Genomic DNA, 15,863 nt, shown 5'->3' on the forward strand with positions numbered 1-15,863 from the left:
GGGATAGAGAGTTAGAAACATCGATGAGAGAGAAACATTGATCAGCTGCCTCCTGCACACTCCCCACTGGGGATGTCCCCGCAACCAAGGTACATGACCTTGACTGGAATCGAAACTGGGACCCTTCAGTCTGCAGGCTGACGCTCCATCCACTGAGCCAAACCGGTCAGGGCACATCTTTCTTTTTTTAATTATTGTTTTATTTTTCAGTTAGAGTTGACATACATTATTATATTAGTTTCAGGTGAACTATCCCAGAGATTAGACATTGTATAAATTGCTAAGTGATCATCCGACAAATCTCACACCCATCTGACACCATACATACTTATTAGAATACTAGAGGCCTGATGCATGAAATTCAAGCAAGGGGCTCGGCCCTCACAGCCCCAGCTTCGTCCAGAAGGTCATTGGGAAGGTTGTCTGGAAGGATGTCCAGAAGGTCGTTCAGCTGTCCGGTTTAATTAGCATATTATGCTTTTATTATTATAGATTATTGATTGTCTTCCCTATGCTGTACCTTACATCCCCATTTCTATTATTTAACAATTGATTTGTACTTCTTCATCCCTTCACATTTTTCACCTATCCCCCTAACCCCTCTCCCATCTGGCAACCATCAAAATATTCTCTGTATCTATCAGTCTGCTTCTGTTGTATGTGTTCATTTGTTTTGTTTTTAGATTCAATTATTAATAGATATGTATGTGTTGTTCTTTTTAAAGAAGACTCTTTATATTTTATATAATACTGGTTTGGTAGTGATAAACTCCTTTAGCTTTTTCTTTTCTGGGAAGTTCTATATTTGTCCTTTGAATCTAAATGATAGCTTTGCTGGGTAGAGTAATCTTGGTAGGTCCTCACTTTTCATCACTTTGAATATTTCTTGCCAATTCCTTCTGGCCTGCAAAGTTTCTGTTGAGAAAACAGCTGACAGTCTTATGGGAGCTCCCTTGTAGGGCACTAACTTCTTTTCTCTTGCTGCTTTTAAGATTCTCTCTTTATCTTTAACCTTTGGCATTTTAATTATGATGTATCTTGGTGTGGGCCTCTTTGGGTTCCTCATGTTTGGGATTCTCTGCACTTCGTGGGCTTGTATATCTATTTCCCTAATCAGGCAGGAAAGTTTACTATCATTATTTTTTCAAATAGGTTTTCAATATTTTGCTCTCTCTCTCTTCTTTTAGCACCCCCATGATGCAAATATTGGTAACTCTCAAAATGTCCCAGAGAGTCCTTACACTATCATTTTTTTTTCTTTTTGCTGTTCCGATTGGGTGGGGATTTTTGCTTCCTTATTTTCCAGATCTCTGATTTGATTCTTGGCTTCATCTACTCTGCTGTTGACTCCCTATGAATTACTCTTCATTTCAGTTAGTGTATCCTTCATTTCTGACTGGTTATTTTTTTATACTGTTGAGGTTCTCACTAAGTTCACTGAGCATCCTTATAAGCAGTGTTTTGAACTCTGCATCTATCAGATTGCTTGTCTCCATTTTGTTTAGGGTTTTTTGTTTTTTTCTGACTTTTAGTTCCGTTCTTTCATTTGGGACATGTTTCTTTGTCTCCTTATGTTGGCAGCCTCCTATATTTGTTTCTATGTATTAGGTAGAGCTGCTACATCTCCCATTAGAGTGGCCTAATGTAGTAGGTGTTCCATAGGGTGCCAGTGGCACATCTTCCCCCATCACTTAAGCTGAGCTCTCAAGGTGCACCCCTTCCCCGCCACATTAGCACCCTCCTCTTGTAGTTGAGCCTTGATTGCTGTTTGGCGTGTCAATGGGAGGGATTTGCCCCCAGGCTTCAGCCACTTACCTCCAACCATGGTGGAAGATGAACTGCTCAGGGGCCTACCCCACAGAGCAGGACTAACTTCAGTGGGGCTCTGGTGTCAGTTGAGTCCACCCCTTGAGCGTGTCACTTGTGGAGGCAGTTGGGTGGTGAGGCTTCAACCTGGACTGAAGCTGTCCACTAAGTGCATTGGCTCTGGGGCCCCCTCGGAGGTGCAAACCCCAAGGTCACCTGCCACCTCTATTCTGCCAGGGGCCACCCAGCATGAACTACAAAGCCATCTGCAGATGGCTACTACTTGTGTTGGGTTTGGAGGTGCCCCGGTGAGTCCAAATATTATATCTTTAAATTGATTGCTGAAACAGTGAAATGTGAAAGTTGCTATTGATGTTGTCAAGCCATATTCTGCTTATAGTGTGTAATTGTGTCTTACTATAGGCATGTCATCATCGCTCTAATTCAGAGATAATCTGCTGTACAACGCCTTCACTACAACAGCTGAATCTGCAACTCCCCCTGAAAACTAAAGCCTTTTTCATGTTAGATGGGATTCATTCCAAATACTTCGATCTCATTTATGTACATAATCCTATCTTTAAACATTTTGAAAAGCCAGTGATGATCTCAATAGGCAATGGAAATATACTGGAAATTAAGGTAAGAATGCTTAAAATATCTTCTTAAATCATCAAGTAGCACCTAATTGACTTTGTAGCTGTGTGAATAGAATTATTGTATTTGGTTGATCAGTATCTTATCTAAGCTCTGAAAAATACATTTTTTTGGCTTAGGACTAAAAGGTAAGTATAATCATGAACTGCTTTGTAATGAAGCATTTAACAACTTTTTTGGTTGTATTAAAAAGTAGCAGATGTGGGACACAAATCCATTAAATAGGCTGCTGTGGTGCATTATCTTGTCAGTGTCCTGTATGTATTTTCCTGGGCACCGAAATGAGCTCATTATAAAATAAAAGTTACGCGCCATGAGAGTAAATGCACCAGTTGTAGTTCTGTACTTCCTTGAAATGCTTGCAATTTTGTGTCTGGGATTAGTCATCTCTAATGTGAATTATAAATGGCACTGGGTTTCCTCTACCTTAGGAATATATTAGCCTCTAACTATAATGTAATTGGAGAATAACAGATTATCTTTTCTACTCCAGCCTGTGGCAAACAAAGAACAGTAAAGCCCAGAGAGGTTAAGTGATTTGACAAGTGATGAAATAGTGACTAGAATACGGCACTCTCCTGTTGCTTCAATCATTTTTACTTCAAATAGGAATAAATAATGCAAAGCCAAACCAGTTATGGCAACATGTTGTTTTTAATATGCTTTTTAATACATATATATATTAATATGTTTTTATTAATTTTAGAGAGAGGAAGGGAGAGGGGAATTGAGCCCCCAACCTGGGCAGGACCAGGAATTGAACTAGTGACCTGGTGCATGGGAACATGCTCAACCAACTGAGCCACAGTGGCCAGGCTCAACATGTTTTTAAACAATCATAATGTTTTCCCTAAAAGATATCCTGAATGCAAATATGAATAAACACAAAGTAAGAGAATAGGATAGTCCTTGTTTAAGTATAATATAAGTTCTCTTCAATCATCATACATTTCTACTGAAATTTTTCTTCTTTTTTGACATGATTTTCTCTCCAGCTAAACCCATGCACATGTTCATACTCGTACAAGTTTACTAACCTCGCAGTTGTGTTTTGCACCATAATTAAGCCCAGAATGAAATTAAACAGAGGCCTGCTTCAGTGAGCGACATGTTTATCACAGTGACGCTCTTTCATCTGCTTCATTAATTAGTTTTATAAAGAGAGAAAAAGCTTTTATCTTTCACTTTTTCTCAATCATACTAATCTAGTGTGGCCTTTTGCTTTTCAACAATTACAACGTTTTCCATTTGAAAGATTCCATTTGGTTTTTCTTGACGAAAACGAGTTTATTTGCAAATATTTTTATGCCCAGATAAACTCTATTTTTCCATTCCTGTGTCTATGATGGAAGGATTAGAGATAAACGGTTCTTTATCTATTCGTCCAAGCACAGTCTTATATGGAGAAAATTTCTTTTTCTGTAAATTAAATACCCATTTTTCAATGTCTTACAAAATTGTTGGACCAAGAAAAATATGATTTGACATCCTCCTCAGCCTTTTAAAGCTATTCCCAACATGGCCCCAAGAGTCTGTGGAAATAGGCACAAAACACTTTCTTCTTTTGCTTATATACAGAATGTCTCTTTTTCTCTAACAAGTGTAGAGCACCTGTCATGTCGCAAAGTGGCAACCAGAGGAGAAGGGGCCAGTTTAGGTGTCATGATTGAGTCTTTTCCCATACTTCGTTTTCCTTACGTACAAGAGGAAATCTAAAGTATAAGAGAATATTTGTGTGACAGCAATTTAACCCTTTGTCAGTCTCTACAGTTGATCACATTAAAACCTCTGCCTCTCTTGGGACAGAAACAAAGGAAAGCAAAGCATTAGAAAAGAAAAGGCCTCTTCTGGACCAGCAGTGGACCGTTTGTATCAAAACAAAGGACAAATAAGCACATTTTACTTAATGGGCTTATTCAATTACCATTCAAAACATTGGTGTGGAGTATGTATCCCACCAGTGAAAGCACTATGGGAGAACCATGTGTATAGAGTGGGATTTCCTCCTTTTTATTGCCAGGAAGAGTTCATGCTCCTTTAGCGGCCGTGCATATAAGAATTCCTTGGCTACAAAGAAAGCGATTGTGATCGTTTCCAGCCCTAGTTATAAGAATTGCCTCCGTCAGCAGTTGGCCCAGTGACTACGCATGGTGAAGAGGGTTGGCCAAGTTTAGATCAGAGAATGTAATAGAGACCAAGGGTCAGTCACCCCTTAGAACAAATGAGAAACCCCATCGACGTGGGAGGTTTGTGAGCAAGGCCTCAGCCAGCCAGCCAGCACCAGTGCTGGACAATGGTCATCACCAGCAGACATCTCTTTGGGAGTCCACTTCAGGGCACAACGTTTATGTCGGAAGCAGATCACTTTTGTGTGTCACTGTAATTAATATGCGGTACTTCGACATACATTATTTCATCTGAGATTCATGTGCACCTGTACGTTTTGGGACGTCAGTGATGATTTTCCCCGTTTTCAGATAAGTAAACAGAGGTTTTAAAAGATGAAGTGATTTGTCTTGAGTCAACTAGGGCTCATAACTCAAGTTTCTTGATTCCAGAATTGGTTTTCTTTCCACTAAGTAACAATGCTTCTCATATTAACTTTTATTTGGTGTATACCAAAATATCTTTTATAACAGACTTTTGTCATATGGTTATACAGAAATCTATACAATTCTCTAAGTGAAGTAGCTCTGAACTCTTTACAAATAATTAAAAATCAAATTTTGTATCACTTTGTATATGAGCATATTTTATGGGACTAGAGAATTACAGTATTTAATGCTGGAACAAGGACTGCCTGACACTGCCCTGGGGGTTTGTCTTGTTTTGGAGCATATTGTATATATGGTTATAGGGATGCTTCAGAAGTCCAGTCTGAAGTCAGCTGAAATACGAAAAGAGAGGCAGGAACACCAGCCAAGACAGGGAGCAGGAACTTGACCTCTGACATTGTGAGCACAAGAACAAAGATGGGGGAGTCAGGAAGAAGACTGTGTCAGTGTTTGGGCATCAGAAGCATCTAGAAGGGGGCATATTTCTGAGCTGACACAGTCTATCAGCTGCCCAGAGCCAGCCAACGTTTGTCTTCTTCCCCCTTCCAATGATTTTTCCTGCAACTATAGGCCCAATCCCAGCCACAACCACTGTGAGGCCAGTTCTAGCTCCAGACAGGATGGTGGTGAAGTGTTCTTTTCTTAGATGTCATTTGTCCCCATAGCAAGATCTATTCTTGCTGATGGTACTCAGAAACTACTATTTCCATGTACTGTACATGTTAATATGCACAAAAATCGTGCACTGGGGGGGGGGCAGGGTTCCACAGCCCGGCCTGCACCCTCTCACAGTCTGGGACCCATTGGGGAATGTCCACCTGCCGGCTTAGGCCCAATCCCCCCTGGAAATCGGGCCTAAGCCAGCAGTCAGACAACCCTCTCACAGTCCAGGGCTCTTAAAGTCCAGGACCCCTTGCTCCTTACCACCCACCTGCAGCCGAGGCGGGAGAGGCTCCCGCCACCACCAGTACACTTGCCAGCTGTGAACCTGGCTTCTGGCTAAGTGGTGCTTTCCCTGTGGGAGTGCACTGGCTACCAGGGGGCAGCTCCTGTGTGAGGCCAGAGTGGGACACGAGAGGTTGGCCAGTCAGGGAGGGACTGCAGGCGGGCTCCAGGGTATGTCCAGCCATCTCACTGAGTCCCAATCAGCCAGACCCCAGCACCAAGCTAACCTACTGGTTGGAGCGTCTTCCCCCTGTGGTCAGTGCACATCACAGCCACTGGTCAACCAGTCGGCTGTCTGCCCCCTGGTGGTCAGCGCACATCATAGCGAGTGGTTGAGTTGCCTTAGCATATCATTAGCATATTACACTTTGATTGGTTGAACGGCCAATCGGACACTTAGCATATTAGCCTTTTATTATATAGGATGTGTCATGGAGACAGCACCTGTGAAGAAACCTGTTTAATTTTGGTTCACCAAGCTTATTTCAAATGACCTGGGAACTTTCTTCCCATATGCCTGTTAACATTATGCAGACTCAGTTTTGAAGTTTCCTATAAGGGTTCTTTGGCCTGATTCCTAAGATGAGGGACTCATAACCTCTAGATAAAATATAAATCTCGCCTTCCAGCCACCACCACCAACTCACTAGTTTTTTCTGCCCATCTCCCTGGACTGTTGCCTGGCTGAGTCCCGCTGCCACCCTGCCCCTCACTGCCTTAGCTAGCTTACTTTCCCAGACTCAGTTTTGTGGCCACCATGATGTATAAGAACCTGTAAGACCCCTTCTGTTATAATGCTATTTTTCAAATTCTACCCAGTCCCACTCCCATCTGCTCTATTCTGTAAACAGTTTAGACATGGGTCCCGGGCCTGAATCCTAGATGGAAATATGTCACACCTGACCGGAGTTGGAGAGAAAAGGGAACAAGGAACATCCTATACTACATATTGGGAGTAATTAGTTTTCACTTTAGAAAGGCATTCATTTTAACATCACAGTGAGAGGAAGACACTCTTATCTTTATATTCTCAGTGAAAAGAATGTGCCTGACACACAGTAGATGGTAAGGAGATACTGTATCGAATGGAATTTTATTTGCTTCATGACTAAGCCCTTTCTTGAACCTTATTTCTCAAAGTGTAAAGCAAGAATGACAATAACAGCTACCTCAGGAAGATGTCTTTACAAGATAAAATGAGATCATTATACTTCTAAATTGCTATGTGTGTGTAGGGGATTAAAGACCAGAGAGTTTCTTCTATATTGCTTTATTTAAAACTCATATACTGCCATTTCAGTGACTGAAAAACTGAACCAGTTTTGTAAGTGTCTTCTTCTATTTAATAATACTTAATATTAAATAATGAAAAAGTAAATGAGAAAGCTTCTAAAAATATACCTTTTTCCCACAGCTCCATAAAGCTATGTTTATTTTAAACAATGAAAAGTAGCCTATAGCTATTCCTATTTTTTCTGACGCAGGCCCCTCTGTTACAGGGTAGTGGGCTGCCAGTATCACTCTGGTGATATCTTGGGTTGTAGACTTCCAAGGTAATTACTGAACATACAAAGCTAATAACTTCTTATGTAAGTCACTGCTTATCATGTGTTCCGTGGCAGGCACGGATGAAAAGGCACAGTTGTGTGGCTGTGTGATCTGTTTTTGTTTTAGAGAAGCCTTTATGCAACATCCAAGGAGGTCCTGAGCCTAAAGGGAGTGCTGGAAATGTAAATGCAGTGTGTTCCTCCCTTCCCCCAGCTGTGGGTATTCTCTAAGCAAGCAAGACACATTTTAGTCATTCTGTCATAAATCAAGTCCTCCACCTCTTTCATCTTTGTTCTTCATCATTCCCTGAGTCCTCCAATGTGCCTTAGCCCTCCTCAGCCTAACCAACAAGTTGTCATTTGAAGCCCCAAAGTGACTTATTAGATTTATGTGTTTCTATGTTGAATTGCCCCTCGTGGCTGGCCTGGTTCAATGGAGTGTGTAGTGCCCCTAGAAATAGTATAAAGGTAGAGTTTGTTTGTCTCTCTTTTTTCTTAAACTCCAGATTCATGTTAGAAAGAAGTATTTTCTTGCAAACTTCTTTTCCCAAAGTAATATCTCACTTACCAGTCTGTGAAGATCCACATGAGACAATGTAGCAGTTTGCTGGGCATTAAAGGTCATGAGAAGCAGAGCAGCTATTACTGGCTGCTCTTTGTTCCTCAGAAAAGAAGTAACGTGTTTTGATATATTTTTCTTCCAAGAATGGCTTTTTAATAAATAACTGTACTCATTAATAGTTGAGGAGAGATCGCCCCTCTGTTTTCACTTCTTTCCTGTGCTAATGGTTGGTTCCTTCAACAAAACATTAGCATCTTATAAATGCCTGATGGTAACTTCAGTTAGCTAAATATGTCAAACTGAATGATTTTTTTTAAATCCTCATGTAAGTATATAATTAATTGTTCAAAGTAATGTAGCCATGCTCTCAACTCATAAGGAGGGTCACATGACATCTTACAGGAATTCCTTTAAAAATAAATTCACTTCTGTATCGGGTTTAGCTGTGCGAGAAGGATGAAAAGAAACTGCCCAACTCAAGGACGACAGGAATAAATTAACAGATGAGTTAAATCAGAGTCCCTCGATGCACCAGTATTTTATAAAATGCTCCTTGTGATTCTAAAAGTGAAGCCAGAGTTGAGCTTCCCTGCAGTAGGCAGCACAACAGCTAAGTCTCTGCCTTGCTTTTCTTTTCCAGCCATCAATACCCCCTGGAAGCATGAATGGGGTGATTATGGCTAAGAGGTCATTAGATGTAAGGATGTGAAACAAAATTCTCTTTCCTTTTCCCTAACATCCAATTCGATGGAAAGCTACATGCTGTGATTCCTAAACAATTAGTGCCCTGAAAAGATCATGCTTTCTTTCAGCCACCCAAGTTCCCATGAGACGAGTATCATAAACCGAGTTTCATGTGCCTTGGCAAACAGCACGGCCTGTGTTTGCAGTATATTTATGTTCCTTCACAATTGTTAGTATTTCCTGCAAAACTGTGAAGTGTTAACAGCCTCTTTTCTTTCTTGCAGGGCAATGACATTGACCCCGAAGCAGTTAGAGGTGAAGTGTTAAAAGTTGGAAATAAGAGCTGTGAGACTATCTACTTAAATTCTGAAGCTGTTTTATGTACGGTCCCCAACGACCTGCTGAAATTGAACAGCGAGCTAAATATAGAGGTGGGATTCCTGCATTCCTCTCATGATGTAAATAAGGATGCTGGTGTAATTATGTCACTCGCAAGCTTAAAATAAATCATTAAACTCATCGGTGTGTTAGCTTTGGCTCATCAGCTCAGCCTTGATTCTTGGTTGTTATTTTAGAAATAGTAAGGTTTTGTTGCACTGTCTCCTTCCCAAGCGAGAGGGGGGAGATCTCAGAAGTCCTTCCCAGCCACACTGCCTCTGCGTCATGCCAGACTCTTGCCACAATCTGGTCTAGAGATGAATAAGGACATATCTAAGATTTCCCCTGCCCCTACCTCTGACCACCCTAGGCGGCCAGATCCAACATACTATTGCCTTCCACGGTGATAGCAAATGCATGGGCCTCATAAGCAAAAGAATATGTATGTATGCACTGCACAAAATAAAATAGAAATCAAACTATTTTTACAGTAACTTCTTCATGTAAACAGCTAAATTAATAACCTGGAATCAGAGTGAATGATTTTTTTTTTGCATTTTTTTTTTCTTGAAGAGCTTTATTGAGATTAACTCGCATACCATACAGTTCACACATTTAAACTGGTTTGGGGTATATTACATTATTAATATTTTAAACTTGTAGTAAAATATATATATAACAATTTTTGCCATTTTAATCATTTTTAGTGCACAATTTAGTGGCATTAATTACATTCATAAAATTGTCCATGTAGCCACACCACTAGCTAATTCTAAAACGTCTTTTATCACCCCAAACATAACGCTGGAACCAGTAAGCAATATGTCACATCCCCTCCTCTTCCCCAGCCCATGGTAACCTCTAACCTACTTTCTGTCTTTACAAATTTGCCTGTTCTAGATATTTCATACAAGTAAAATCATACACCATTTGTCCTTTTGTGTCTGGCTTATTTTAAATATATTTTTATTGATTTCAGAGAGGAAGATAGGAGCGAGAGAAACAGAAACATCAATGATGAGAGAGAATCATTGATTGGCTGCCTCCTGCATACCCCCTACTGGGGATCAAGGCCGTAACCTGGGCATATGCCCTTGACCAGAGCCTGGGACCCTTCAGTCTGCAGGTCAATGCTCTATCCACTGATCCAAACCGGCTAGGGCTCTGGCTTATTTTATTAGCATGTTTTCAAAGTTTATCCATGGCATAGCATGTGCCAGAACTTCATTACTTTTTAAGGCTGAATATTCCATTGTATAGATATACCACATTTTCTTTATCCAAGAATGAGCGCTTTGTAAAGGGTTCCTGAAATCTTCTAAAAAGTTATGAAATGGAAAACTACAAAAAAATTAGAAAGTTAAGGCTGAATTATGAGATCAGAGTTTAGAATTTAGAAGGACCATAAATCCTGAAAATTATATGATGTTAGAGCTGGAAGGGACCTCAAAGATTTCCTCTATGTATCAAAACTGATATTGAGATATTTTAAGGCTTTATTGTCCCATAATATAATGATTATTTACTTCTTATGGTAAGTGTCCTTTGCCCTCTTCCCCCACCCTGTAGGACAGAATTAATATCCTGTTGTCTCTGTTTTTCACTATTTATTTATACATATGTGGGATGTATCATATTGTATTATAATTATCTGTTTATGTGTTTATCTCCCTTTTATATCTCAGTTCCTCGAGATCAAAGATTGTTTGTATTTATTTTTTATCCCTAATACCTAGTTACGAGTACAAACAGCTAAATATCATATAAGTCATTCAGAGATCATTAGCCCCTCCCTATTAAAACACTGAAGCAGAATTGAGGAATGTCTTATCACTCTGAAGACAATTATGCCACTTAGGGAACAGCAGTAACCAGGTGGTATCTGGGGCCCACAGAGACTGCGCTTCCACCTGTGCGGTCTATTTTATAGCTATCTGAAATAGCCAGCTAAATTCTGGCTCTCCTTTCTCATTTTCAGTGGAAGCAAGCAGTTTCTTCAACTGTCCTTGGAAAAGTGATCGTTCAACCAGATCAGAATTTCACAGGATTGATTGTTGGTGGCGTCACAATATCAACAATCCTCATACTATTACTTGGGCTTTTCCTGTGGCTGAAAAGGAGGAAGCACAGTAAAGGTACATTTTTTTAATTGTTTATTTTAGGGAATTACTTTAAGAATGCAATCGTCACAGTTTAAAGTTGTAAGTTCATGTGTGCTGTTGTATCTGCCGTCCATAAAACCTATGAATTCTTGTCCGTCAGTCAGTCGAGGCCTGCTGTGACACCTGGTAGCCAAGTCTTTAAGGAGCTCTTTCTCTTCTCTCCATTTTAAGATCCGGGCAGTGATTTAGTTCGCTATGATGCAAGAGTACACACGCCTCATTTGGACAGGCTTGTAAGTGCCCGAAGTGTGAGCCCGACTACAGAAATGGTTTCCCATGAATCTGTAGACTACCGAGCTACTTTTCCGGAAGGTACGTTCCAGTTTATCGTTCTGAGAAATACCTCAACATACACCTCAGCGGCTTTGTTCTTTATTTTGAGGTTTGCCCTTATGTTTTTATAAAAATATAAAAGAAGTATTTCTTTCTCTTTTTTTGGCCAAGAAATTATTTAATTTGACGTAGAATTACTGGGCTCTTATTTTTAAATGTACTCATGTATACATTAGGTTAGATTTTCAGTCTTTAAGCTCTCTTCTCACAAAAAGGTTAATTTTTATATTTCAAGTACAAGTTCACATTCAATATTATGTCAGTTTTAGGTGCAGAGCATAGTGGTCAGATAATTCTATACCTTCTGAAGGGATCCTCCCAATAAGTCTAATACTCACCTGACACCGTATCGTTATTACAATATCACTGACTATATTCCCTGTGACTGTATTTTGCGTCCCCATGACTGTTTTCATAACTTCCAACTTGTACTTCTTAATCTGCAAGATTAATTTTAAAATCATTTGAGTAAAGGTAAGGTGTTTGTTATCTCACTGCAACATTAAGAAATTGTGAAGTGCTCTTTAACAACCCAGGAAAAGATAAAATATAAAGTTTATATTTATTTATTTTTATTTAAATATAATTTGGCACTGCTATATTTTTTGACCTCAAAATGTTGATCCTCAAACATTTAAATTACAACTTTAGTACTCCTCTGAAGGATTCTCAGTGAACTGTTAGTACACAGCCTTTTCCCCACAACACTCCAGGACTTCAATATATTTTTTAGTCTTATCCATTAAAAACCTTCATGCATGCGATTTAAACAGGAGGGGCTTAGCATCATTGGCTTTGCAAAACACTAAGCCTAATATTGGTTAGGCTAACCAGCACATTTCACAATGTTTTATTTAAAATCTCCTGGTAAAAAGCAAAATGTCTGTATTGTATCTGCTCCATTATCTTTAGAAGTTACAGGACATGAGTCAAAGACAAGGATTTCCCTGGTTGAATATTTACCACTGGACAAATAAAATGAGTCACAGACAGTTGTGGATACAGGAAAACTTAGAAGTTGTTCCTCCAAACAAGTACAACAGCAATAAGGCAGTTAACATTTTAACTTTAAACCTTACTCTCTCTTATATTTTGAAGTTTATATTAATTCTATAGAGATACACATGAATATTGCCTCTGTCCACCTGATCCCATTTGCCTTTTTAAAAAATCCATGAGCTGCCCTGGCCAGTGTGGCTCAGTTGGTTGGGCATCATCCCATGTACCTGGTGGTTGCTGGTTCAATTCCCAGTCAGGGCACGTGCAGGAGGCAGTCATTCCATGGTACACTCTCACATCAATGTTTCTCTCTCTACCTCCTCTCCCTTCCTTTCTCTCTAAAAATAAATTTTAAAATCTTTTTTTTATAAATGCGTGGCCTTAACAACATGGACAAATCAAATCCAGTTTATAGTTTTGAAATTTAGACCTATTATTGTCTTACCAGTGACCCAGTGCACAGATTCATGCACTTTGAAAGGAAATTACCGGTAATTAGAAGAAAGATTCGTGCAGTAATTATGTTACTACAAAAAATTACATGTCAAAATAATATATGTAATATAGTTTTATAAAATTAAAATACAAAATATTTTAATATGTATCACGCATGCACAAGTCAACGTTTATTTTTAAATTGCCAATGTGCATCATATGTATCGGCCGGTCGGTCAGACGGACAGATGGATGGACGGTTGGTCACTTAACCTTTTATATATATAGATAGTTTTATAAAATTAAAATACAAAATATTTTAATATGTATTGCGTATGCACGAGTCAACATTTATATATAATAAAAAGCCTTGTTTGAGGTTTACTTTTCATATACTATATTTTTAAACATGGGAAGCTGCACAAGTAGTCTACCTTGAGAAATGTCTAAGGAAATGAGAATAAACAAGATGTCAAAGTTAATGCTTAATCTATCTAAAGAAAATTTATTAAAAACTTTATTTGTATGCCAGTATCTTTTCCCAGCTTACCATTTTTATTAAACTAGTTCCTTTGTAAAGATTCTTCCTAGCCTCACTCAATGATAAAAGCATCATTTCTTTAATTTTAAAATTCAGGATTCATTATTAATTCAATTTGCTGCCCCTGTTAGAGTCCCCACAAGTGAGGTTCTGCTATTGTTTTCTAATAATCCTTCTTTATCTGGCAGATCACTATCCTAACTCATCTCAGAACGGATCCTGCAGACAAGTGCAATATCCGCTGATGGACCTGTCCCCCATCCTCACTGGTGGGGACTCTGATATGTCCAGTCCGTTACTGCAAGATGCTGTCCACATTGACCTCAGTGCTCTAAATCCAGACCTGGTCCAGGCAGTCCAGCACGTAGTGATCGGGCCCAGCAACCTGATTGTGCATTTCAATGAAGTCATAGGAAGGGGTAAGTATTTCCACTCAGCTTTTTGTTGGACACGGTTTTCCAGTAAGCATTTTATCTTCTGCCTTTGCAGATTAGGAATTTAGACAATGGGGAAAGCAACTGACAGAGCGGTGATAACGAGTGCACTTGATTTCTGTCCTGCAGAAAAACAGGTCTGCAAGTAATATCCGTGGGGACTTGCCCCTGTTTCTGGAGGCCTTTTAATAATCTCCCGGACCTACTAGAAAATAAATCATATTCCTTCCTCACCTTTTTCACAGTTAAACTATAATTTCTTAAAAGATACCATTTACTTCCTTCTAAAACATCCTTCTTTTACGTTCCAATATTTTTCACTCGTCTCCCTCCAGTCTTCCTTTGCTCTGAGAACAGGGACTATATGAAGTCCTTGTTTTAAGAGTTACACTTCTCACAGCATGAGAAGATGGGGAACGCATAGCATTCTCCTGACCTGAAACATTATATGTCATATCTACAATGCACTCCAACTTCTTTATACAAAAAAGAATATTTGTAGTAAGCCAGACAGAGCAGCAGTAACAGCTAGCACACAGTGTGAAGGAAATATTTATCAGGGAGAGGAGCCACGCAGAGGCCAGGAAATGAACTCCACGCTTCCCTTTTTTCTAAAAAGCTTTTACCTTTGGCACTGAGTGGTCTCTGGCCCCCTTTCTTCAGTATGTGCTGCAGGAGGTGGCACAGGCACGGGCACAAGCTGCCAGGACCATTTGCCTCGTAGGAGCACGGGGCCTGCCCAATCTCCCGTGATGGCACCCATACATTCCTCTATCACACACTCCAGGTTTTTTCCTGCTCCCCCTTCCTAATAGTAGCTTCGCTGTTAATAAACATGTTTCACATCAGAGTAATTTAGAGTGCTGTCACCAGCCTATAAATTCCAGTAATTGCGCCAGTTTGAGCATGTAGCCTCACTAATTATGTTCTGATTCTATGCATTATGAAATTAGATTTTTTTACTTTTATCATGAAAGGTGCTAAATGGCAATTATTGCTTTTATGTAGTAATAATCATTAATGATTCTATATATATTAACTATTATTGATACGTGCTTCCTTGGTAGAATATGAGTTCTTGAGATCATAGGTTTTATTTTTATTTTTTTTAATCTTTGCACCATAAGAAGGTAGACCAATGCCTGACACTCACATATGAGGCATTCAGGGAGTCTTGTCTGGCTACGTAAATTAATTAATGGATGACTTACACAGCTATCAGCCATTTGGCACCTCTGCGGAAAATTACTGCCACTGGATGAAAGGCTACTGTTGGGAAGGTGATGTGGCTGAAGCCAGAGAGAACTGGATGAAGTGACTCAGAGTGAATTTGCTTCACTTGAGTAATTTCCTTTCAGTTTCAGCCAACCTGGGTTACATATTAACGGGTGACTAATGGGGGAAATCCTTATTGTATAATGCTTATTGCTAATGGTAACATTTTTACTTCATTTCAGTTTATTGGAATATAGGGAGCTTCTTTTATTTTATTTCTTCATGTAGGCAAAACTTTATTTTCATATTTAAAAGATGATATTTGATCATTAAAAATAATTTTAAAAATTATTTTTAAATAATACAGTTTTTCTTTTTTTAATATATTTTTTTATTGATTAAGATATTACATATGTGTCCTTGTCCCCAGGTTACCCTCTACCCCCCCCCCACTCATGCCCTCACCCCCTCCCCATTGTCCGCCATTGGTTAGGCTTATATGAATGCATACAAGTCCTTTGGTTGATCTCTTCCCCTTACCCCCACCCTCCCCTACCTTCCCTCTGAGGTTTGATGGTCTGATTGATGCTTCTCTGTCTCTCGATTTGTT

The 15,863-nt window shown here is 39.4% G+C and overlaps 1 protein-coding gene across 1 annotated transcript in view; it reads left to right on the plus strand.

Moving 5' to 3' along the window:
* Positions 1–15,863, plus strand: part of LOC102753524 (hepatocyte growth factor receptor) — a gene marked incomplete at its 5' end in the record, with an annotated part of 70,413 nt that overhangs the window by 32,347 nt on the left and 22,203 nt on the right. The window contains 5 exons of the mRNA XM_006770010.2: positions 2,230–2,448; positions 9,041–9,187; positions 11,113–11,269; positions 11,468–11,608; positions 13,793–14,023. Coding sequence (XP_006770073.1) covers positions 2,230–2,448; positions 9,041–9,187; positions 11,113–11,269; positions 11,468–11,608; positions 13,793–14,023 — 895 coding nt within the window. The remainder of the gene's footprint in view (positions 1–2,229; positions 2,449–9,040; positions 9,188–11,112; positions 11,270–11,467; positions 11,609–13,792; positions 14,024–15,863) is intronic.

Source organism: Myotis davidii, unplaced genomic scaffold (genome assembly GCF_000327345.1).
Source record: "Myotis davidii unplaced genomic scaffold, ASM32734v1 scaffold384, whole genome shotgun sequence".
Lineage (NCBI taxonomy): Eukaryota > Metazoa > Chordata > Mammalia > Chiroptera > Vespertilionidae > Myotis > Myotis davidii.